The 27,822-nt window shown below is 31.8% G+C and overlaps 1 protein-coding gene across 3 annotated transcripts; it reads right to left on the bottom strand.

Moving 5' to 3' along the window:
* Positions 1-148: 148 nt before the first annotated feature.
* Positions 149-27,618, bottom strand: LOC130448345 (steroid hormone receptor ERR2). Of its 3 annotated transcripts, XM_056785656.1 has the most exons (8): positions 27,462-27,618; positions 27,349-27,409; positions 8,225-8,401; positions 8,046-8,162; positions 5,884-6,010; positions 5,250-5,821; positions 3,753-3,925; positions 156-3,698 (listed from the first exon to the last, which is right to left on the bottom strand). In XM_056785656.1, the coding sequence occupies exons 3-8, from the start codon at positions 8,393-8,395 to the stop codon at positions 3,536-3,538; spliced, it is 1,323 nt and encodes a 440-aa protein (XP_056641634.1). In that variant the 5' UTR covers positions 8,396-8,401; positions 27,349-27,409; positions 27,462-27,618; the 3' UTR covers positions 156-3,535. The 3 variants fall into 3 exon arrangements, with proteins under 3 accessions (XP_056641632.1, XP_056641634.1, XP_056641633.1); XM_056785654.1 differs by lacking the exons at positions 27,349-27,409; positions 27,462-27,618 and adding an exon at positions 21,069-21,524 and having other exon boundaries at positions 149-3,698; XM_056785655.1 differs by having other exon boundaries at positions 27,349-27,618.
* Between the last annotated feature and the right edge of the window lie 204 nt (positions 27,619-27,822).

Raw genomic sequence — 27,822 nt, forward strand, 5'->3', positions numbered from 1 at the left:
AATACAAACTCCACTGTACCCTCCTCCCTTAATCCCCCACCCTAATTAAATGTATTACAACGTAGCGCCATCTTTTAATCATAAGGGAAGGTAAGTAACAACGTGACGTATTTATTTTTAAAAGCACATTTAAAGAAAAAAAAAAGAAAAAAATTCATAATAAGCTTTATTTCAATAATGTTAAATAATCTATTACAAATCAACTTGAAACAGTTAACATTTCGAGGTTTTTCTTTTAATTAATAGAAGAAAAAAAAAGGAAACTTGAAGTTTTCTTTATTATCGTCCAGAAAGAAATTACACAATTACCTAATGTCTAAATTTACATAAACTAAAGTCGAAATAGAGAATTCCCTCGATTCTATCACTGGTTTTTCGATATAATCAATTTAAAAATGGATGGAAACGTTTTTTTCCTTTTTCCCCGAAATTCTACAAGAAAATTTGCAACGGTCCTTCGAACAATCGCATGAAAATTCTTAGTTTTACCATAAACGCTTTCACCATAGGAAAATTAAGAACGGCATATTATTTATCTTGACTCCCTCGTATAATAATCGATTTAAAGGAAAGTAGGAACGATAAGTAATTTATCTTGACACCCTCGTATAATAACGATTAGAAAAAATTTTATTTACAAAAATATATTATTTTATTTTTATTGTAACGAATATATTTAATAAAAACTAAAAATTTTCAATGAAAAACTAAATAATTGAATTGCAGATTAAATACGGGGGCGATTTAAATAGATCTAATTTAACATACATGTAAATGACATTCTAAAAATGCCAAAAAAATAAATTAAATAATATGAGGCGTGTGTACACAATTATAAATATTTAAACCTATAAATTTAATCGATTAAAACGGTGATTATGGAGAATGTAAAATATTCGTAGATACCGGGGATGTGAAAAAATTTATTCATCGATTATCTAAAAGCATTTGACTGTATAAAACGTGATAATCTTCAATTCCAGTCAGTTTAAGATGCCTTATTCTTCTTATTTACGATCCTATTTATCGTACAGATTAATTGAGGGTTGTAGGACTGATCGAAGGACTAAAAGGGTTCATTTAATAGGATCCAGGATTATGATGACTTGAAACATGTTTCTAAGGGGATGAAAAGCTTCTAGTCACTAGGATAGACTCATAATTAACAACTGTACAATCATTTCTTCCATTTTAAAACGAATTTATTGATGAAAAAAATTGTTTTTGCAACCATTATAGTAATAGAGAATCTGCATTTTCCGGAATCACTCAATTAGTAACCAGAAAACATGATAAACTTCAATTCCAGTCAGTTTAAGATCCCTCATTCTTCTCATCTACGATCCTATTCATCATAGAGGTTGATCGAGGGTTGTAGGACTGATGGAAGGACTAAAAGGGTTCGTTTAATAGGAACCAGGATTTCGATGGCTTGAAACAGGTTTCTAAGTAGACGAGGAGTTTTGAATATATTTTTACAAAATGAAATTATCTAAGAAAAAAAGTTTTCGAATGAACTTTGATAATTTAATCGATTAAATTATGAACAACTAAAAAGCTGCATACAACATAAAAACAAAAAAATTGATAGGTAGTAACAATATACCTACAAGTTGTAGCAAAAAACTTTTATCGAAAGCTGAAAAGTTCAAACTTCACCTGTATGGTACTTTATATCGTTGCTAAATGTCCTTTTTTTATCTATATATTTCCAACTTAAATAAAATACACATATATTGATCTGGGGGGGTATTCACAGCCTTTAATATTCATCACAAACAAGTTTGATGTCGACACAGGATACTTAGGAATGATTTTAGACACACACTGAATGATTGTATAAAATTTGTAATACAATTAAAAAATGATTTGTGCACCAAATATCACTTTTAAAAATTTTTAAGCTCCCAAAAAAATCATGGACATAATTACAATGTAATATATTGAAATATTGCAAATGATGTGATTGAATTTTAACTTGACATCAATTAAATGGGAAAAAAATGTCAAAGGATCAGTAACAAGAATTTATATTATAGAAAAGAAGAACATACATGGTGATTGAAAAATATTGAGTAATTTACTAAAGAATTCTCAGATATCCATATGGTCCAAGATCATAATGAAGTCAATCGAAGATACTAGAAGTTGTATTGTGCCATAAAGATGGAAAATCCTGTAGAAGTTCTTCAATAATTGAAATAACCAGGATGTCATTTCAAAAAAATTATTTCGGGCAGTAAAAATGATCTAACGACGGAACATCCCCTAAAATAATTTTGAAACAACAGAATGTGACTTAATTCAACAAGTTACAAATATACGGGTGGATATACAAAAATATAGAACATAATGAAGTCAAACAAAGATACTAGAAATTGTATTGTTCCATAAAGATGGAAAATCCTGTAGAAGTTCTTCAATAATTGAAATAACCAGGATGTCACTTCAAAATATTATTTCTAGAAGTAAAAACGATTCAACAACATCGGTACATCTCCTAAAATAATTTTGAAACAACTGAATGTGACTAAATTCAACAAGTTACAAAGATACGGGTGAATACACAAAATTATAGAATATAATGAAGTCAAACGAAGATGGTAGAAGCTGCATTGTGCCATAAAGATGGAAAATCCTGTAGAAGTTATTCAATAATTGAAATAACCAGGATGTCACATCAAAAAATTATTTCTAGTAGTAAAAACGATCTAACAACAACAAGAAATTCAATTTATCTGATAACAAGCAGCCATTAAAGCTCTAATTAACCCCTTCGTAGCAAATGAAGAAAGTATATATAGGAGTTAAGGCGAGGAAATATACTCCTAGAAAGATATAATAAAAGATTTATAAAAAACTTTCAACCTTAATAAGAATAATAATCAATAAGAATCTTTTCGAAACTTTACTCGATGGACATTAGGTTTAGAAAAAGATAAAAATGCAGATTTTGCTACAGGGAGGATGTAATATCTATTGTTGTTCTGTTTTAGTACGAGAATTTACACCTGGGGGTGAAGAATCGATAAAAAACACCGGATATCCTCCCTAGAGCTGCAGGTGAAAATAATTCTTTGGGTCACAGTGTATGTGATACCTCAAACTGTATATACTGATATAATATTCATATATTAGTAAAAAAATCTTGAAAGGATTCTAAAAGGATAAAACTTTGTTTATTATTTTATCTAATCCTGATATGTACGGATTACACAAAAATATTATAATGAAAATAATTTCCGATGAAGGATTAGTTCGGATAGTTTATTATTTATTATCCAATCGATTAATATAATAAAATATTTTATACAATCATTCTTTCGTAATTCACCCCAATCTAGTTATTTTTTTCAATAATATTTTACTACAAATTTTCCTGTAGTAAATACAAGGTGACAACATGAAAAAAATATGAATTCCAACGTTTTAAAAAATAAATTTTTCTCTTCGACCCTGAGATAGTATCATCTAAATGGCAGATAATTTTCACCGATCGAAACGTCGAATTCCATCATCATGTTTATCAACGAGGCTACCGACAATATGCTTCCAACATTTCCAAAAATAATTTATTCATTGGTACTAATTCTCTTTGATGTACGTCCGACCAAAACCTCCGGATAACGTAATTCGCCTGCCTTAAAACAGGCAGACACAACAGGAGCTGCTGGACTTGACTAAGGACAGCCGTAGGCCTGAAATTCGAACCGAATTAATTTGATTATGGGGAGTAGATTCCGGAGACTCACCTCAATACGCCAACCGTATCCGATAGAGCGGTCAGAATCGTTTCCCTAAATTTTTTAAGCGATTGATATTCGTCCAATTTCACATCCGAATTCGTTAATACCAAAGCTTTTAAAAGATAATATTCTTCTTTCAAAATGGATAGTTTGTCTAACCTTTCGACGACGTGCCAACACTGTAAAAAAAATTTACAATATATAATGTCTGATAAACAAAATTTCGATTATAAAAATGTTTCTTCATCGTTTGGTTGTTTGAAAATTATTCGAAATGTGACTTTTTTATTTTTGGGGGAGAATAATAAATCACGAAACGAAAAATCAGGCGATTTGGGTGGCTATAGTAGTACCAAAATCTTTCTTGATGCTAAAACTTATGTTTTTTGACGTTTATCGATAATTTTATGGTACAATCCTTGATCTATAGTCTTCCCAGGTGGAATCTAATCCTTTTGGAGCACCCTGGGAATCTTTTTTTGGTTTGGGAGCATTTGATGTTGGTTATAATACTTCTTTTCGATAATTTTAGTAAAAAAAAACTTCCATCATCTCTTAATTCTTTAGAAACAATTTCTTAGTCACTTTACTCGATTGACAGTCTTTGTATCTCTAAAAATCATTATAACAACGTTGCCAGATCGTGGAAAGACAACTAGTAGTGAACAGGATGTCTGTTGATCCTTTTTTGACGTTTATCGATAATTTTATGGTACAATCCTTAATCTATAGTCTTCCCAGGTGGAATCTAATTCTTTTGGAGCACCCCGGGACTCTTTTTTGGTTTGGGAGCATTTGATGTTGGTTATAATACTTCTTTTCGATATTTTTAGTAAAAAAAAAACAACTTTCATCATCTTTTAATTCCTTAGAAATAATTTCTTAGTCACTTTACTCGATTGAAAGTCTTTGTACCTCTAAAAATCGTCGCCAAATTGTGAAAAATATATTTCGACATGTCAACACTGTAAAAAATGCTCTAAAAAAATTTCGTTTACCAAATAGTCCCTTCAAATGATTTTTCTAGGAGTTGTAGCAATTCTTAGACAAAATCCTCGTTTCCGTGTTAAAAAATCATCCAAAATGTGACGTTTTTTCTTTTTGGGACATAAAAATAAGTCACGATACGGTAAATCGGGCGACTAGGGTGGCAATAGTAACACTGAAATCTTTCTTGATGCTAAAACTTGAGTTACAGTCAACTAGCCTACAGTCTGTTGACGTAATAAAATACTCGATTCGCAGTCTTCCCAGGTGGAACTAAACCCTTAACGTCCCATTCCGGGTGTCAAAGAAACATTGTTCTTCCCCATGTGAGCTCTTTGTGATCTTAGCGTTGATTCTGGTTCTTTTTTTGACGTTAACCAACTTTCATTAACCCCAATTCGGGTAAAATCATTTTTTTTAGTCACTTAATTATCAGATTTTATACATAGAAAAAATTGATGTAACAACGTTGTCAAATCGTGAAAATAATAAGGACTTTAAAGAAATATAACTTACAGTTTGATATAGTTCTAAAGATCCGCTTTCCCTCGAAGTTTTTTCATCGAGACTGAAATCGATGGCGAATTGCAACCTTCCCAAATTAATCGATGGTAAACTGCGAAAAGCCAAAGTTAAAGTCAAAATTTCGGCCCAAGTGCTTTGTAATAATCGCATTTGATCGTTTAACGACAGATCCGTAAAACCAGGTATCTGTTTGGCCCAACCGATGATCCCTACCAATTCCCTATCGTACAAATCGCTCAAAATGGAAAGGGTGCGTTGTTTGGAATTATCCAGGGCTTTATTTATTTCGAAACAGTCCGGTTCGCAACCAGATAGGGCTTCGAGCATCTTAATATCCTCTAGAAGAAGTAGAGGTCTTTGAGCGGTCACCACTTGTACTTGATACGGACTATCTGGATTTCTTCTGTATTTTTGTCGACCGCCTCTGACTCTATCTAATCTAACGCCCTCCTTTAACATACCGGATCGAAGGCATTTTCGAAATCTACAAGCTTGGCACGCTTTCCTTCTACGTTTGTTGATTTCACATTCGCCAGATGCAGGACACGTGTATTCAATGTTACCTGAAAAATTAAAACGCCCAGTTGATATCGAGATATGAAGAAAAATAATTGAGATAATGTACCTTGTATCGTCCTTTTGAAAAACGCTTTGCAGGCTTCGCAGGAAGCGACTCCGTAATGAAATCCCGATGCTACGTCTCCGCAAACCAGACATAATCGTCTAGGGGAGTCCTCTTCTTTAATTTCGCCCTAAAAAAAATTTTAAATCTAATTTTTGTCACATTTTTTGTTCTTTGTAATAATTGAAAGGTTATTTAGCGCAGGAAATTGAATGGCAGATATATTCTTGATAACTGACAATCGAATTACTCAAAATGGAAAGTTTTTTCTATTTTTCCGTTTATTACAGATTTTTATAGAAAAAGTATTTTAAAATAAATCGAAGTAGTTTTTTTCGGTTTTTCTTAATGGAAAATTAGAAAAAAATATTGTATTAGAGGAATCTAATTTTGATATTAATACCTATTCAACCAATGACAATTGTATCAGTAACAATGTTCGATAAAAATCAATTTCTGTAAAAATTTCAAACAATAACTTCCGGATTGTACAGCCTCTCATATTACCAGACCTACGTCCTATAGAATTTATTCTTGTGAGGTCTCTTGGAAGACATGTTTTCTTGTTTTTGGTACAATATGGTATATTACGGTCCATAAATGATCCAAAAACTATAAGGTTGTTAGATTGGATGGACATGAAGCCCTACAACAGCCTCTTAGATCCTCAAAAATACATCCTAGAGATTTTTTGGTACTATTTGGTAACTAGATTGAGATGTTCTGGTATATTACGGTACATAAATGTTTTCAAAAACTTCCTGGTTGTTAGAGTGGAAGACATTGAGGCCTACATCAGCCTCTTAGATCCCCTAAACTACATCCTAGAGATTTTTTCTTGTGGGGATGCTTGGAAAAGAAGTTTTTTTAGGTTTTGGTACAATTTGATAACTAGATTGAGATGTTCTGGTACTTTTCGGTTATTGGATTAGAAGACTTGGAGCCCTAAAACAGCCTCTTAGATCACCAAAACTACATCCTAGAGATTTTTTGGTACAATTTGGTAACTAGATTGAGATATTCTGGTATATTAAGGTACATAAATGATCCTAAAACTTTCTGGTTGTAAGATTGGAAGATATGGAGGCCTACATCAGCCTCTTAGGCCTCTAAACCTACATCCTAGAGATTTTTTCTTGCGGGGATGTTTCGAAAATAAGTTTTTTTCGGTTTTGTTACAATTTGGTAACTAGATTGAGATGTTCTGGTACATTATGGTACATAAATGATCCAAAAACTTTTCATTTGTTGGATTATAAGCCCTACAACAGCCTTTTAGGTCACCAAAACTACATCCTAGAGATTTTTTCTTGTGGGGATTCTTGGAAAACAAGTTTTTTCGGTTTGGGTATAAATTTATGGTACATTTACTTGAGGAAGATCTTCTATCAACTAGATTGGGTTATTCTGGTATATTAAGGTGCATAAAAGTTTTCAAAAAGTTTCCGGTTGTTAGATTATAAGACTTGGAGCCCTATAACAGCCCCTTAGATCACCAAAACTACATCCTAGAGATTTTTCTGTGGTAGTAGAAGTGACCTAAGAGGCTGTTTTTAGGCTCCAAGTCTTCTAATCCAACAACCTGAAAGTTTTCAAAAACATTTATGCACAGTAATATACCTATATATCTAGTTAATAAATAGTTAATAGAAAATTTTCCATAAGTAAATGTACCATAAATTTATACCAAAACCGAAAAAAACTTGTTTTCCAAGAATCCCCACAAGAAAAAATCTCTAGGACGAAGGTTTGGTTATATAAGAGGCTGTCTTCTACCAATTAGATTGGGTTGTTCTGGTATATTACGGTGCATAAATGTTTACGAAAACTTTCTGGTTGTTGTATTAGAAAACTTGGAGTCCTACAGCAGCCTCTTAGATCAGCAAAACTACATCCAAGAGATTTTTTCTTGTGGGAATTCTTCCAAAAAAAAATCATCATTACTTTTTTACAAATCATGGAATCCTTTATAATTTTTTTTTGCTTATACTAGATGATAAATTGTCCAAGATCAAACCTATATAAAAAAAAATAATTAATTCGAAACTTCGATTTAAGAAGGTATTAAATTTATTCCAGCGCTGAATAATGCATGGTGAAGTGTCTAGACTGCCGTCTAATAATTCAAAAAAAATAAATAAATAAATAAAAACCGTATCACTTACTTCTATATGTCCTATCCCTGAATCTGTATGTGGTTGAGTAGTTGACGAACAGTACTGCCTTTCTGGGCTACTAGGAGACCTGATATTCCTCTCGTAATTTTTTTCGTGAAAATCTACCTACAAACGATAATTTTTTTTTTCAATACTCGACATAACTTTTGATAAAAAAATAAACTCGCCTCGCTATTCGAAGACTTGATGCTACCATCATTCAAAACGGTCGTCGTCGTCGTAGTGGGTGAATACATATCGCTATGTGACGGCGAACAATCCTGGAATCCCTCTAATTCTTTTTTTATTTGGGGGACGCAACCGGTCGAAACTTCCCCGTCCAGATTGTCAGTCATCATAGATACCTTAAAATCGACGTCAACAAATGGCTTAAAACGACTTTAAAAATTATATTTAATCGTACTTTAGGGCGTGGACAACTGCACTCATTTAAAAAAAAAATAATCGAAACAACGAATTTTTAATGGCAAAAAATATCTGATATAGAAAGACTATTAAAAACAAAGTGTTGAAACACCCATTTAATTGTTTGTTATTAATAAAACGATTTAATTACTATAAAAAAAATATATTTTATTACATTTATTCATGATGATGCATAACTTCGGGACGTGGACAACTGCACTCATCTTTTAAGAATAAATCTTGTAAAATCATTGATAGGAAAAAAATTTAGTCTATAATTGGTGGAATAATAAAATAATAGGAAAAAATTTGGTGAAATAATAAAAAAATGGGGTTGAAACCCTTATTTTACGAATTTTGTAAACTAAAAGATGAAATATTACGGAAATATTTTCGTATCTGTCCGGTTTAGAATCAAAATTTGGCATTTTCGATACCGCGGAATCCATTTATCGAAGAAATTAGTACTTCCGGTGCACCCAATGATTTGATTGGTTGTTTTTTCGGATTTTTTGCACTGAATTTATGGATTATATAAAATTCACAGTAAAATATGAAGAAACAATTTGAAATTTAAATTAAAATAAAATATTTTCGAGATTTTTATTATTATGCGTATTTCCCCTTATTTAGGACCCCCAAAATAAAAATTTTCGTTTAAATCGTGAATGCGGCAAATCAATCGATTCACTTATTAATTTCCTATATCTGGGACTTCGATAAATGGATTCTACGATCTCGAAAACGTCAAACTAACGTATTTTTATTTTATATACGATATACGCAAATACTAATTTGATCAATTCCTACATATTTTGGCCCCAATTCAAGGAAATATTTTTCAATTTTCATTTCGTTTTTCCTCGAAACGAGCCTGGGAAACTTTCTAAATACTTAGTAGTGCAAAATTCGGTATAAATTTGGCCTTAAGGCTATTTCCGATATCTAGGACTTCGATAAATGGATTCTACGATCTCGAAAACGTCAAACTAACGTGTCTTTATTATATATACAGCTTGTCTTATTCGAAGTTTGATTGCTAGATGCGTAAATACTAATTTGATCATTTCCGACATATTTTGGCCCCAATTCAAGCAAATATTTTTCAAATTTCATTTCGTTTTTCCTCGAAGCGAACATGGGAGATTTTCCAAATACTACTTGGTGCAAAATTCGGTGTAAATTAGGCCTTAAGGCTTTTTTGTAGTTGACTTAATTTTCTCGGACTAATAATTTTTTTTAAACGTCAATATTTCGCGAAAAAATAACTTTCCCCTCTTCAACCAAGCCCCTCAAAATGACACCCATTCGATATAAATCAAATAATTCGAAATTTGACGACGTATTTTTTTCGGATTAAATTAATACGAGCGGTGTGCAGTTGAGATGAGATTAGACGAAAGAAAAAATAAAAAGGATTAGAGGCGATAGAGGAGTAGAGGAAATATCGACGTTGGCCTTGCACTTGAACTGACTGAAAAACCAAGAAAAGAACACTTGCAGTCAAGGTCGACCGGTTTCGGTTATTTATTTCTTGACCAATCGATAATTATTATTGTTTGATGCATAAATGCATCGAAAAAGATATTTTTTACGACTCATTCGTTTGCAAAAAAATTCGACATGTTATCCTATCTATATCGATATTCCTTTCGTCTTTTCAGTTTAATTAATTTAATAAAAAAGGCGTTATTACACGTAATTACATATCTAATTACATAACGATACATTCCTAGAAATTATCTAAATAAACATAAAAATGCTAACTTCGCTAATAATATTTTTTTTTAATAAATTTCGTCGCAATTTATACGAGGTCCTTAAAATTATTAAACGTATTCCCACAACATTCTTGAAGTACCCCGTATTTCGATATATACCCCCGAAGTTACTACAAAAATAAATCGACGTAAACAACAATTTATATCCCAATACGGCCTCCCCCCCCTAAAAAAAATGTTGTATCCACGAGGAGAATCGTCGACTGCCAGTCAGCTTGGTAACTGGGATTTATTCAAGATCGAGGCCAGATCAAGCTCAACTTGACCTTCATTTCCTTGCATCCTATTCATTTTAAATCCCATCGCATCGCTGCATAGTGAATTCTAAATATTCGACAGAGGCGGCCGAAGGGGGACGACTGTTCCAAATAATCATTATTCGATCGACTTGTCGTAGATCTATAGTTACGAAAAGTCTTTCGGAAAATTTTAAATAACGGATAGTCGAGGTCTTTCTGATATATCTATCATACCCCACTTGAAAATGTCCTTTCTCTCCTTTTCACGAATAGGGATAATTCCTATCCAACTGGTCCAGCTTGGACCACAACCATCGAACCCTAGCTTTCCTTTTCTTTTGATCTTGGGCTGGGTTTTGTCAAAACTATGTTGTGTAAGGTCTGTGGTCCCACAACTAGCTGCAGATTCGATTTCCCGCACTTTTACGCCTTTTGCAGCCAATTCGTTGTTCGATTGATGTGGAACCAGGGATTCTTGGCCTCTTGGAGGGCTTTATTGGAATATCCGGGTCGGAAACCGTGGGTGGAGGGTTGGAAGCAACTTTTTACATCCGTGACTGTTGAATCCTGACCTTCCTTCTCTTCGTTTCCTGAGCCGAGCCTTGTCAAACCCATCTTTGGGGGATAGTGGATTCAGTTATCCCACAACCAGGGTTGGAAAAACCTTGTATCGAGTAGGATTTTGTAGAAAACGTTAGGATCTAGGACCTTTAAATCGTGGCCTTCCTTCTCTTCATTTCCTGAGCCGAGTCTTGTCAAACCCATACTTTGGGAGTAGTGGGTTCCGTGGTACATGTTTGTTCTGCGCCCTCAGGGGGAAATGAAGGATTTGTCGTGGTCCTTGCTCTTGTAGGGTCCTTAGAATGTCACTCGGTAAACATTTGATTAGGGCTCGAGTCCTTTCCACCAGTGATCTACGTCAAGGTCTAACGAATCCTTGAGGGAGCGACTTGCACCCTATATCAATGTTAAAAGAGCTGAATTGACGTACATTGTTCAAATTTTGACAGGTTAAATGACAGTTTCTTGTTAATGAAAATAGTTTCAGTTTAGAGACGGGTAATTTGAAATCGTTATCGCATATCGCAACGCCCTATATATTGAAATTAAAATCTTCCCAATTTTCTGTAAAAATTTTTATTGTACCGCTACTGAACCACTGTGATATCAGTTAAAAATAGTTTTAATGGAAACCTACACGTTTTTTTTTTCGTGTTTAGACAGTGTTTATAATCGAAACTTCTATTCATATTACTCGCATTATAGGATTTTTTCCGTCTGTTATTTCCTAATTTTTCATGAAATACGAGGTGTCGTGAATAAATTCGTTCCAGAACTAACAAAACTCGGTTAAATATACCGTGTGTATGGAAAAAACTATTGTCTTAGACATCCATAACTTTGTTTTCTCGTTTTCCTACATCAATTATTATTTCAGATGGTTTTTCCTGTTTCAATAAATTTTTATCCAAAATCACTGTACTATAACGTTTTTTATCAAAATACTCACATAAAGCAGAAGTTTTCGTCTAAATTATCTACCACACCTCGTATATATTGAATGACTAAAAACATATGCGGGTTTTGGTGTATTTTTTTTATTAAAATTTTGAGAATTAACTGAATAAATCATGGAATTTTCTTTTTTAATAAACGTTCCGAATTTTGTGCCCAGCTGTAAAATAAAATTAGGTATTTTGGCTATAAGCCACGGTCACTTATCAGCTGATGGAAATATTTAAATTCCATTTTTTTTTTCACTATACATACTAGAATTTTTAACAAATTTTTCACTATTTCGAAAATTAGTAAAATCATAGTCATTTGCTTTTATAAAATAAACATATATTCGTAAAATATTGAAGATCATCCTCAGTACTAGGGCGCACGTAAAATTTTTATAAATATTCGACATAAAAAATAAAATAAAATGATGAAAGAGCTTTTTTTGAAGATTTTTTCGAAAATTAGTAAAAACAATGTCATTTCCTTTCGTAAAATCAATAAAAATATTCAAGATCATCCTCAGTGCTGCAGTACACGCCATAATTCTTTAAAAATTCGATAAAAAATATTAAAAAAACAATTAGAATATTTTTTTTGAGATTTTTTCGAAGATTAGTTACAAAAATGCCATTTTCTTTCGTAAAAGCAACATATATTTCGAACAGATTAAAGATTATCCTCAATGCTAGAGCAAGCTAAAAATTTCTCTAAAAAAACAATATAAAACTAAAAAAAAAATATTAAATCTTATATATATTTTTATAAATGTATTATAAAAAAATATATATAAAATATCTGACAGCGAATTCAATATTTTAAGCCATGTAGCGCATAGATTTTTATCCTTAAAATATCATCTGTATACAATTTTTTGGTACACACTATATATGTCTCTATTTTCCATAAATTTCGGTGAAAATCGGGGCAATCGATAACCTTATCTTTTTCGGGTTTTTTGCAATAAAACACACGCGAGACGTCCGACAATTTCTAATTTAATACCGTGTCTGGAAGACATGCGTAGGATGCGAATGAATCATTACGTCAATGTCAAGGTTTCGGTCTTGGAGAGGAACAAAATGGGAGGCGAATAAATTACCCTACATTGTATATATATATATATATATATATATATATATATATATATATATATATATATATATATATATATATATATATATATATATATATATATATATATATATATATATATATATACATGACTTTCCATCCGAAATATAAACACTTATAACCAATTAAAACGTTAAACACCCTGTACGTTTCGATATTACGTATCGGCCTCGTTTTTGTGTACGAGGGAGAATCAAATAAATGCCGTGGGACAAATTTCAATGGTAAAAAAGTGAATTTGGATCTTTACAACCGAAATAATTAAAAAAAAAATCGGGTTGGAAAGGCACATTTTCAATTTTCGAAAAATCGATTCGGTATTAGAAAGTTCGACGAAATTTCGTTAGTCCAGTTACCGGAAAAAATTAAAATAACCTCCTAATGCCAATTATATAGACAAATTTTCAAAGATTTAAATGAGAAAAAAACGTAACTAAAAATCAATACCGAAAAGACGTAGCCAGAAAATTGAAAAAAGCAAAAAAAACTTGAGGCCCATCGTGACTTATGCTGCAAAGAAAATGAGTATGAGAAAGAAATCTACAAAATTATGAATATAGAAAAATAAATAGAGGGAAAGAGAGGATAGAATAAAAAGGCGAGAAACACAAATTGAACAAGAAACAAAGAATAATCGTGGAATAGACGCGGAGAGAGAAAGATCGAGAATGTTGGATGAAATCGAGACGAATTTGGGGAGAAAAAGACGAAAAAACAATTAAAAGAAATACTAAAGAAAGAGAATATGACGAAGATAATAACAAAAACAATGATAAAATAAGTGGGATATAAATATAGATCTGAAGCGGAAACAAGGATGAGAATAATCGTGGATTAGACGCGGAGAGAGAAAGATCGAGAATGTTGGATGAAATCGAGACGAATTTGGAGAGAAAAAGACGAAAAAACAATTAAAAGAAATACTAAAGAAAGAGAATATGACGAAGATAATAACAAAAACAATGATAAAATAAGTGGGATATAAATATAGATCTGAAGCGGAAACGAGGATGAGAATAATCGTGGATTAGACGCGGAGAGAGAAAGATCGAGAATGTTGGATGAAATCGAGACTTATTTGGAGAGAAAAAGACGAAAAAACAATTAAAAGAAATACTAAAGAAAGAGAATCTGACGAAGATAATAACAAAAACAATGATAAAATAAGTGGGATATAAATATAGATCTGAAGCGGAAACGAGGATGAGAATAATCGTGGATTAGACGCGGAGAGAGAAAGATCGAGAATGTTGGATGAAATCGAGACGAATTTGGAGAGAAAAAGACGAAAAAACAATTAAAAGAAATACTAAAGAAAGAGAATATGACGAAGATAATAACAAAAACAATGATAAAATAAGTGGGATATAAATATAGATCTGAAGCGGAAACGAGGATGAGAATAATCGTGGATTAGACGCGGAGAGAGAAAGATCGAGAATGTTGGATGAAATCGAGACTTATTTGGAGAGAAAAAGACGAAAAAACAATTAAAAGAAATACTAAAGAAAGAGAATCTGACGAAGATAATAACAAAAACAATGATAAAATAAGTGGGATATAAATATAGATCTGAAGCGGAAACGAGGATGAGAATAATCGTGGATTAGACGCGGAGAGAGAAAGATCGAGAATGTTGGATGAAATCGAGACGAATTTGGAGAGAAAAAGACGAAAAAACAATTAAAAGAAATACTAAAGAAAGAGAATATGACGAAGATAATAACAAAAACAATGATAAAATAAGTGGGATATAAATATAGATCTGAAGCGGAAACGAGGATGAGAATAATCGTGGATTAGACGCGGAGAGAGAAAGATCGAGAATGTTGGATGAAATCGAGACGAATTTGGAGAGAAAAAGACGAAAAAACAATTAAAAGAAATACTAAAGAAAGAGAATATGACGAAGATAATAACAAAAACAATGATAAAATAAGTGGGATATAAATATAGATCTGAAGCGGAAACGAGGATGAGAATAATCGTGGATTAGACGCGGAGAGAGAAAGATCGAGAATGTTGGATGAAATCGAGACGAATTTGGAGAGAAAAAGACGAAAAAACAATTAAAAGAAATACTAAAGAAAGAGAATATGACGAAGATAATAACAAAAACAATGATAAAATAAGTGGGATATAAATATAGATCTGAAGCGGAAACAAGGATGAGAATAATCGTGGATTAGACGCAGAGCGAGAAAGATCGAGAATGTTGGATGAAATCGAGACGAATTTGGAGAGAAAAAGACGAAAAAACAATTAAAAGAAATACTAAAGAAAGAGAATATGACGAAGATAATAACACAAACAATGATAAAATAAGTGGGATATAAATATAGATCTGAAGCGGAAACGAGGATGAGAATAATCGTGGATTAGACGCAGAGAGAGAAAGATCGAGAATGTTGGATGAAATCGAGACGAATTTGGAGAGAAAAAGACGAAAAAACAATTAAAAGAAATACTAAAGAAAGAGAATATGACGAAGATAATAACAAAAACAATGATAAAATAAGTGGGATATAAATATAGATCTGAAGCGGAAACGAGGATGAGAATAATCGTGGATTAGACGCAGAGCGAGAAAGATCGAGAATGTTGGATGAAATCGAGACGAATTTGGGGAGAAAAAGACGAAAAAACAATTAAAAGAAATACTAAAGAAAGAGAATATGACGAAGATAATAACACAAACAATGATAAAATAAGTGGGATATAAATATAGATCTGAAGCGGAAACGAGGATGAGAATAATCGTGGATTAGACGCAGAGCGAGAAAGATCGAGAATGTTGGATGAAATCGAGACGAATTTGGAGAGAAAAAGACGAAAAAACAATTAAAAGAAATACTAAAGAAAGAGAAGATGACGAAGATAATAACAAAAATAATGATAAAATAACTGGGATATAAATATAGATCTGAAGCGGAAACGAGGATGAGAATAATCGTGGAATAGACTCAGAGAGAGAAAGATCGATAATGTTGGATGAAATCGAGACGAATTTGGAGAGAAAAAGACGAAAAAACAATTAAAAGAAATACTAAAGAAAGAGAAGATGACGAAGATAATAACAAAAATAATGATAAAATAACTGGGATATAAATATAGATCTGAAGCGGAAACGAGGATGAGAATAATCGTGGAATAGACTCAGAGAGAGAAAGATCGATAATGTTGGATGAAATCGAGACGAATTTGGAGAGAAAAAGACGAAAAAACAATTAAAAGAAATACTAAAGAAAGAGAATATGACGAAGATAATAACAAAAACAATGATAAAATAAGTGGGATATAAATATAGATCTGAAGCGGAAACGAGGATGAGAATAATCGTGGAATAGACTCAGAGAGAGAAAGATCGAGAATGTCGGATGAAATTGAGACGAATTTGGAGAGAAAAAGACGAAAAAACAATTAAAAGATATACTAAGGAGATAATAACAAAAACAAACGTTGGTTCAAACATATGTAGAGAGTTGTATCGGAAGCTAAAAATTATTATGGGGGAGGTTGACGTCGAGAATATTGAACGGGGTGGTTAAAAAATTAGTTTTTGAACAGATTCAAAGTCAACCCTCGAGCATAAACAATAATTATATACTTGTGACGTATAATTACACGTGGACGGGTTTTATAAGCTAATATTTTATTATTTGCGAATTATATGGTCCAAACAATCGCGATAAGATAAAATTTAGCTCAAATAGAAGACCTTGGCAAAAATTTTTCATATATGTATACATTTCAGATAAATAGCGTTATAATTATGTAGCATAAATCGTATTATTTGCCTCTTAAAAGTACTTTCTTGGAGCGGGACAATATTTACGGAACTTTTCATCGATTTCTTTGTTTTTTTCGATAAAAAACGTTAAATTCATATTAGTTTTTGACAGATAACAAAATATGTCAATTTTCATTCAAACGATCGACGTATTTACTTTCTATTTGTTTTTTTTTTCATCTATTTTCATGGCAATATCGACAAAAATAATAAAATTTCACGTCCATACCAAATTTCAGTATTTTCTCTTTTACTGGGAAGCGAATATTCAATATTTTCGCATTATTCATTTATTCAAGCGTTTTAAATTTGTTCTAAACCAACATCGACAGTATAAATATTTTTTTTATCTTGTAATTTTATTGAAATACCCTATATATGTGAAAAACCAAGGAAAACTGTGAAAATAAAACGAAACAAAGAAAACAAAATATTTCGATCCATTTTATGCTCTATTATAAATGTAGTGTCCAACATGTGATATAAATAACTATTGAAAATTTACAATTCAAATACGAGGGTCGATAAACATTTTTTTCCATTACGATTGAGGTACCAAACATGTAATTTGCTTCTTCGGGCGTTAAAAAAACGTTGACCTCGTAATTTATTTGTGATCTGCGAGAAAAAGAAGAAATCATTGATGTGCCAAATAAGGACTGTACGGTGGATGAACCATCGATTCGATGTTTTCACTGTTCAAAAACGTTTTCCTCGCATGGAAGAATGATGGAGAATGATCGGTGTCCCCGAACACTTTTGGCAAACAAATTCTGGTGTATCTTGACCGTTCTACGTTGTTCTAATGGAACGGAAAAACTTTTTTTTTGGATGTGGTTCGTCTTAAAAGACTCGTACAGTCGATTTTCGTTCATAAGTGCGACCACGATCGAATTTGGACTCGAGTTGGTGCTTCATAACCAAAAATCTCGAATAACGCACGTTTTGATAACGTTCACCTTTATAAATATCAAACTTCATGATGAGAATGCCAAATTTGACATATTCACATAAGTCTTGCCATATCTGAAAACTTAAGAAACAACCCTCGTACTGGAAAAGTACAAATGGGCGAAAACGAAATTGAACTTTTAAAATATACTTTTTTCACAGTCCTCGTATATTTAATGTAAATATATATTGAGGTAGGTCACATGGCCAAACTTTTATTGTTCGATTGGAAGTTGTAGAAAACTCACAATAAATTTTTAATACGAGGTATCTATGAAAAGATAAATATTAAAAAAATAAACCTACTCAATTAAATTTTTTACACACTCGGTATATCTCATTGACGTAATTCATTTATTTATTCACTAATATTTATACATTCAAGATATAATTTATTTAAACACCCTTTACTTAACTTGTCACTATTAAGACACTCGCTTTATATATGCAAAAGCACATTCTAGATCTTTCGATTTCTCGAAATCTCCGGTATTGAAAAACGGTCACAAAAAAATACAAAAAAAATAATTCGGTGCATTCGCCAAACTCTAGCTTCGATTACGTATTAGAACAGGACCGGCTTCATGGTGGGAGAGTTCGTAATTATATAATTTAATGTATGAAACAAAATTTTGGGACAGAAAATGATCAGAGGGAGCTAAATCGCGTAAATTTACTGCAAGAATAGCGGATGAATGGGCACGCGCGTTGTCTTTTTATCCTAAACTCGTTATCAATGTTTCTATCACTATTTTTCGAATTTCTATCACAAATTTAGCGATATATCGGTGACTTTCACATGTTTTTATGAAGCTTATTTTCAACAAACAATATTGTTTACTTCAATTTTCGTACTAAAATTGTAACGTAGTGTATGGTCCGCTATTCTGAATTAAGACTACGATCCGTACGATATCAATTTGTAAGATTTACTTTTTTTAACACACCTGTATATAACGAAAAACAAAGTAATTGATGACGGCGTTTGAAAAAATTCTATTGTTGGAATCAGTCGAGGTTTTCAAGAGAAAATTTGTCTTTTTGGGAGCCAGATCAAAGTATCTGTTAGAACCCAGACCTACCTTACTGATTTATATTTGCGCAGTGGGTTTTACCATAAATATTTTATCTTATCTGCACGTATATACTTGAAATTCTAATTTTTATAGATATAATATTTACAGTACAGATTGTTTATTCATTGTCGGATAATTTACAATAAGAAACATCGTTTCTTCAACTGCCACCCTATGTTATAATTTATTTGTTTACCTTGGACGCCGATTCACCCCGACAAATTCACTGTTTTGGGCGTTGTTTGATCTCTGATGTGTTGGGGGTGGATTTACGTTTACGAAACGTAGTTCAATCACCAACTATTTTGACAATTTATGTTTTTGGGTGTTTTTTCTTATTGTATTTTTCTTACCGAACATTTTTTTTGCGAGATATGGAGGTTGAAAGTTCGCATTATCGTAATAATTGATGCTCACCCTATGTATTTTGAACTTAATGCTTCACAAAATGTTTGTGATTGGACAACAACGTGTGCCATAAGTGAAGCTTCACCTCTTCAGTATAAATTTTTCTGTGTCGCCATATCGTTTAATTGCTCTAGAACTCAAAGCTTCTTCCCGATATTCGTTTAATTCTGTCAAAGGCCTTTTTAAATATATATTGTATTTCTGGGTTTTTTCTAACATCTTTATTATATGAATAATTGACCTATTGGACATTGAACCGATTTTTTACTCGCTTATCATTTGTAAAATTTTTTTATGAAAAGTACAGATATAGAAAATTACAAATTATTAACTATTGCGCATAATCCGCCTCTGAGTTATTGTCTACAACGTAAACAGTGCCGGTTTTAGCTCCCATTAGGGGATTCAAGAAAGGTCTGAATAGAAAATGTATTTACATAAAATGCAGTTATGGAAAATTACGTACTGTTGGACTACTTGGCACAATCCACCTCTGGATTATTGTCTACAACGTGAACAGTGCCGGTTTTAGCTCCCATTAGGGGATTCAAGAAAGGTCTGAATGGAAAATGTATTTACATAAAATGCAGTTATGGAAAATTACGTACAGTTGGACTACTTGGCACAATCCATCTCTGGATTATTGTCTACAACGTGAACAGTGCCGGTTTTAGCTCCCATTAGGGGATTCAAGAAAGGTCTGAATGGAAAATGTATTTACATAAAATGCAGTTATGGAAAATTACGTACTGTTGGACTACTTGGCACAATCCACCTCTAGATTATTGTCTACAACGTGAACAGTGCCGGTTTTAGCTCCCATTAGGGGATTCAAGAAAGGTCTGAATGGAAAATGTATTTACATAAAATGCAGTTATGGAAAATTACGTACTGTTGGACTACTTGGCACAATCCACCTCTGGATTATTGTCTACAACGTGAACAGTGCCGGTTTTAGCTCCCATTAGGGGATTCAAGAAAGGGCTCAATATAAATTCCATTTATATAAAATGCAGTTATGGAAAATTACGTATTGACGACCACTGGGCATAATCCGACTCTGAATTATTGTCTACAACGTAAACAGTGCTGGTTTTAGCTCGCTTTAGGGTATTCAATAAAGGACTATGTATTCGTTTTCGTATTTTCGAAAGTTAATATTGTAAAAATTTCAATTGAAACATATTTTTTTTTATTTAATAATGAAAGTTTTGTGAATTAAATTAACGAAAAACTAAAAATCGTCAAATTTATATTCACACATGTAATATCAGTATAAATGTATGGATTATTTTTAACCTTCAAAATATACGATTAAAAAAAGTACCGAAATAAAAATTCGACCTTGTAAACTCGGTCCGTAGTTTCAACTATTATTAGAACCCAGATACTAACCTACACCAACGTGTTGTTTGTGAAAATAAAGGAGTACATATATATATAAATTTTTTTTCAACGAAATTAACACTAATTACGCAAAAACTAATTCGAAATGCCATTTTTAGATCTTTTTGTGGAAAGAAGGGGGTGTTTTTGACAAGATACATTTATTTTTCTCTCGCTCCGATCACTATTTCCACCCAATTAAACTTCTGTTGAAAATACCTTTAAAAATTTTCATTTTATCGTAAAAACGAAATTTATAACTACTCTTTCTTTTACAAATTATGTAACACCCTGTATAACAAGAAATTATTATCGTATAATATCAGATCGTTACATACCACGTCTTGCATCCAACAGTCCATCATAACAATATAAATTCTCTTTAAACAACCCCAAAACGTAATATAAAAAATCCATAACATGAAAAACCCATTCGAAGGGTGCACAATCACATTCACACGAATTATCCACCGGCCGTTCACTACCGAAAACGAAACTAAACTGAAGAAGGAATTAACCGAGATCTGAATCGAAATATGGACCACGTGCTATTACCAACTTCGGTAAAACTCGGTCAGCAAACAGAATTTCGATTTCGAATTTACCGAGCCCGTGATAATCGCCAATTTTATTTCATTTCGAAATATTCAATCGACCAAATAATGATTCAATAACTTAATTCGTGGAGATTACGTAAGAATAGACTGGGCTAGTTTAACGAACGGTTTGGAACTGGCGGAAAACGCGATTCGACTTGGCGTATACGATCGCGAGTTTGTGCTACACGGTCGAGGTCAAGTATGAGATCGGATTATTGCGAAAAAGCGAGAAGCATTGAAAATATTGTTGTAGTATATACGGCCACACACGTAAACTTTTCAGAAATATCTATAACGCATCTATACGACGGGTGATCGAAAAAATTTATTAGGGAACATGAAAATAAGGTAAAAAGGAGGAGAGATGAAAGTTTATCAGAAAAAAGACATAATAATAAAAGGAATTAGAAAAATTGTGTAAGAAGATATTCATAGTAAACCACGGGATTCATCGGGAAATAAAAAGGTAAAGTTAGAAAAGCTGTAAAAAGGACTAGAGAAAGAGAAGAAAGAAAGTGCAAAAGAAAGGGAAAATCAAATAGGAGAGACTAAAGTTCATGACAAAGTAAACGAAATAAAAATAGAAAGCTAGAAAAGAAGAGAGAAACCGAGGAGAGTTGAAAGAGACGAAATTAGAAATTAGAGAGACTAAAGTTCAGCGGGAAAAGGGCGAAATACAAAGATAAAGTTAGAAAAGCTGTAAAAAAACGGAAAAACGAGTAGAAAAAGATGAGATAGACTAATGATCAGCAGAGATAAAGATTCGAAAAGGAAAAAGTGAAAAAGAAAACAAAAAACCGAGAGGAGAGACTAAAGTTCATCACAAAGTGAACGAAATGAAAAGATAAACTATAAAAATAAGAGAGAAAACTAAGAGAGTTAAAAGTTAATCAGAAAAAAGACGAAGTAAGAAAAGAAAATTGATAAAACTGGAAAAAGAAGGAAAAAAAGAGACTCAATTTCATCGGGAAAAGAGCGAAAATAAAATATAAAAGTAAGGAAGAATTATAAGAATACGATAAAAAGAAGACAAAAATGAGGAAAAACTGTAAAAAGAAGAGAAAAACGAGAGAGAATAGTTTAGAGACTTAAGATCATCGTAAAGAAGAAATTGAGACAAGAATGAAAAGACAACGAATAAAAGAGGAGAAATAGAAAAAAACAGGGACAAATAAAGAAAATAAGACAATAAAAAAAAAAGAATTATAAGAATACGATAAAAAGAAGACAAAAATGAGGAAAAACTGTAAAAAGAGAAAAACGAGAGGAAAAAGTTTAGAGACTAAAGATCATCGCAAAGAGGAAGAAATTGAGACAAGAATGAAAAGACAACGAATAAAAAAGGAGAAATAGAGAAAAACAGGGACAAATAAAGAAAAAAAGAATTATAAGAATACGATAAAAAGATAACAAAAATGAAGAAAAACTGTAAATAGAAGTGAAAAACTAGAGGAGACAGTTCAGAGACTAAAGACAAGCTTAGAAGAAAAGACAACGAATAAAAAAGAAGAAATAGAGAAAAACAGCGACAAATAAAGAAAATAAAACAAGAAAAAAAAATTATAAGAATAATAAAAAAATACGATTAAAAAGGAGAGAAAACAAAAAAGGAGAATAAAAGAAGAGGGATAACTAGGAAGAGAAGGGACAAATACTGCATTTACCTTTTTTAAAGGATATTCTTTATATTCTAAACGGTGACATTTTAATTCCAGTTAAATAATCAATTTTTTCATCGAACCTCGTAATTATGAAATCAAAAAAGTTATACACGAAACATGACATTAAAACGGAAAAATTATTAAAAAAATAGAAGAATTAGGAGCAAGGGGTGGTATTTATTTTACGCGGTACAAAAAAACAATTTTAGTTTTACTAAAATAAAACGTAATCAGTGAAAATTTAAAAAAAAGCCGTTTATTATGTAATGCATCCTCCACAACGCGTTATCTTCATCGACACAACTAGATAACTCCAGTAGTTCAGGGCCGCGTTTTTTTTCTTCTTCTTCTCTAACGATTTATATTTACACAATCGAACAGAGAAGTGGGTACAGTCCGCGCGGTGTCACTGAAAAACGAGATAAGATAACGGATTTTCGCTTACAACGCATCTTCTTTCTACTAATAACAACAATAGAACCCTATAAAACATACGTTGCAATAATTTTTATCTACAAGGTGTGTAGGTAGTTTTCGAATCGATTTCAAACGAAATTCAAGCGATAGATCACATTCTAACAACGTCGCCAGCCGGAAAACATTGAGGTTATGTACGTATTATTAGACATTAACATCTTCCGAATTGAATTCGAGCAATTTTTATCATATTAAATCACTGGCCAGACTGGAATCGGCGATTCGGCAACAATGAGCCCAGAATCCATCCTTGGGGTGGCTGTCATCGCGTCTCTCAACGATCTACCCGCAAGACGGGCTATACATATATGGAGTAGTTAAGCGAAGGTCCATACAGATGGATCCATGGACCCCGTCGAAATCTAGTAACCGGAAGCGCCATGGCTATCACGGAGGATTCGAAGTGCCGTTGGTGCATGGAGGATGACGAAACCGTAGATAACGTCATCTGTGAGTGTCCAGCAATCATACGAGCGCGGTTTAAACACCTGGGCAAACCTCACAACTTGCAAAAATGACTTAAGAAGAAAGTGACAATGCCAATGGCAAAAAATTAATGAATTAAAGCTACTTTATGCACCCTATTCGCCAGATTTAGTCCACTCGGATTATTTTCTGTTCCCAGATTAGAAAAAATGGTTCGGTGATGGAAAAATTTTTAAACAAAAAGCGTATGGAGCTAAATAGAGATTACGTTAAAAAGTAACCAATTCCGGAGAGAAAAATGTTTAACAAAATATAAATCCTTATATTTAAAATGATTGAAAAACTATTTCAGTATTAATTAATTCAAACAACAAATTATTATCTCTATGCACGAATATAAATATAAAAAGATATTTATAAACCACAAGGTTGTAAAAATATTAATAATTCAACGATTAAGATATTTAAAAATTATCAAAAGTTTGATAAAATGTTTAATGAATCAAAATCGAATGATCGTAGCCACAAAAAACAAACTAATAATTTGATAAACTGTTGGAAATTAATTTCACCCAAATCAGTTACATATTTCTTAAACTTCTATACAACAAATCATGTATTTTTCACATATAACACATCACTCAATAAGTCGTGATGACAACTAAGAAAAATACAATTTTTTTATCAAAAATCGATTTTATTCATCGATATAATAACTTCTCGATGCCTTGCTTGTCTTTTGCCTCATAATACGCTTCGGTTTCAACGATTGCTTCTTCAGTAGTCACTCGGGGCAAGATCTGGACTATACGGTACATGAGAAATCAATTCGAAGTATAATTCGATCAATTCAACCATCGTCTCCATCGACTAAGTGGTTTTTCTAAGCGGTTTAATGTTTCTTGAAAATGTAGTGAAATTTTCCACATAGTCTTTTGAAAGTTGGTACTTCGTAAATGTCACATGGATTTGACAATGACAGCTCCATCTGTGTGTCAGTCACACGACTTATTGATATAGATTTGTTTCCCATCGAGCTCAGTACTTTTTCTTTCTTCGAACATTTCAATTTTCCCTTCCATGTCAGTATTTACACCATCGCTATATAATATCTTCCTCACTATATCTCAATGATGTGCCCCATTAGAAACTACCAAAGATCAATATTCTTCAATCAGACAATCAAATACTATGAGTATGACCTTTTGATGTCACTATAGACCAAAGTTGAGACTAAAAAAAATAACAGTAGAATTAAAACCCATTTTAAGAGCTCGGGAAGTGGAAGGGGGTGAAGTTTTAAGGGTAGAAAAAGTTGTAAAAAAGTTGTAGGTAAAACAAAAGATCTACAACTTTTGTGGTAATACTTTTTTCACATAACCTCAAAATTTATGTGAAAAATTTTTTTTATGAAATTTTTTCAAAAATTACTTTTTTATGTCTAAAATACACTGTAATTTATTTGAATTGAAATATTTATTTTTGTTGATCTTATTTTGACATAATATCTAAAAACCACCCTAATTTTTAAATGAAAATTCCCCTGTTAAAATATCAGCTTTTTTTATAAAGTTGTTGAGTTTGTTGTCTGTTGAAATCTCTAATTTTTGAAGGTGTAAAAAAATATTACCATCACCATGGTACATAGTTCATAGTTACTTTGTGGGCGGCCAAGCGACGTTGAGCACAAAAGCCTCTATCACTATGGTACATTTTCTAAGAAAAAGCAAAAAAAAATAATTTTTTTAATCATTTGTACAGTTTTTAGATATTTAATAAAATTTTACACTGTAATTAATTATTTTTTTTTGCCTTTTCTGGGAAAATTTACCATGGAGATGGTAATATTAGGAAGTAGATATTTCAACGAACAAAAATCCCACCGACTTTTTGTAAGAAGTTCAAATTTTGACACGAGAATTTTTTTTCATTTATAAATTAGGGTGGATTTTCGATAATACGTCAAAATAAGGTAAAAAACAAATATTTCAAATCAAATAAATTTCAGTGTATTTGGGACATAAAAAGGAGAGTTTCCACTAAATTTCGTACAAAAAAAATATTTTTTATAAAAGATAAATACAAAATCATTTTATATATTACTATATCATTTTTTCATATAAATTTGAGGTTATGTGAAAAAAGTGTTACAATAAAAGTTGAAGATCTTTTTATTACCTACAAATTTGCTATTCAACTTTTTTTCATACGATTTGTAGTTTTAACAGGAATCTAAATAAACCGTTTTCCACCCTTAAAACCTCACCCCCTTCCACTTCTCGAGCTCTTAAAATAGGTTTAATCCTACTGTTACTTTTTTTAGTTTTAACTTTGGTTTATAGTGACATCAAAAGGTCATAGTATTTGATTGGCTGATTGAAGAATATTGATCTTTGGTAGTTTCCAATGGGGCACATCATTGAGATATAGTAAGGATGTAAAGGCTGACATGGAAGGGAAAATTGAAATATTCGAAGAAAGAAAAAGTACCGAGCTCAATGGGAAACAAATCTATAACAATAAGTCGTATGACTGACACACAGATGGCGCTGTCATTGTCAAATCCATGTGACGTTTACCAACTTCTTAACCAAAGATTGACCGTAAATTATTTTTCCTTCCATTTTTATAATATTCTCCTCCTCTCCCAATAAGTTTTATCCTACTGTTATTTTTTTTACTTTTTATCAATTTTAAAGACTTCTATCACTACCTAACCTCACCAATGCACTAGTAGCATTCCAAATCATCCATAATACTCATGGTATTAAAATAGTGTCTTAGATTATTGGTTAAAAGCCTAATCACCAGTCAAACTTCTTGTCTCATGTCCATTCATCTCCAAAGAACCTATTAACATTTTTAACTACACCAATAATGGGTACTGGACCCATTGGTGGATTTTCTGGAACTACCCAAGTGATAGAACACCCAAATAAGCCTTCCCTTAACAATTCTTGTCCTAACCTTTAAGATTTTTACTGATTCTTCTTCCCAAATTTTGTGTTCCCGTTATTACCATATTTGTTTATCCCATTGTATAATTATTCTAAAAATCTATTGCCCTTTTGTAATTATTATGAAAAATGATCACTTTTGATAAAATTTTTTATCAAAAAGTACACGATATTAATAGTTCAATGTCAAGGCCATATTGTAATAATATAAAGTATATAGGTGAATATTTCATTAGGGTAAATATAAAAACGATAATAAACTATATTCACGTGTCTTTTCTTTATTATAAAATAAGTTAAAACACTACCGAGCGAGTATTAATAAATATTTCTTACACATTTCCAAATTACATCATAATTTTTTTTTAAACGCAATCGTCATTACGAACTTCCAAAATACGATTAAACACAACTAATAGTTAATTATTAACGATTTAATCTACTTATGGTGTTTAAATATTTTTTATTGACGTCAAAAAAATATATTGGGTTGCTTACCCCTTCTATAATTTATACAACGGGAAACCAACCGTAAATCCACATAATTAAAACACTAACCCTAAAACACACGCGAAATTACTTTGGAAATCAGTTTCTAATACATATTCTACCATTTTGTTAATTATGACATCACTGCCACACGAGTTTCCTTATGGTATGACATTTCGAAAACGTCAAACTAAAAAATCATTTTAATTTTTTTGGATCACATCGAATTGTTATTTAAAAAAATTATTAATTGGGGTTAAATACTCGTAAAACATTAATTACGTATATTAAAATAGATCACGTGAAATTATATGCGTGTATGTATAACCAACCGGACGGATACGTAAACAAAATATTTATAATTTAACATTTAATTGATTGTAACGTGTATTAAAAAAATATTAAAACATGAAGTAATTAACTTAAAATCACTTTATTTTAATATTTTTTGTAATCATAATCATATTAAATACAATAATAAAA

Source organism: Diorhabda sublineata, chromosome 8 (genome assembly GCF_026230105.1).
Source record: "Diorhabda sublineata isolate icDioSubl1.1 chromosome 8, icDioSubl1.1, whole genome shotgun sequence".
Lineage (NCBI taxonomy): Eukaryota > Metazoa > Arthropoda > Insecta > Coleoptera > Chrysomelidae > Diorhabda > Diorhabda sublineata.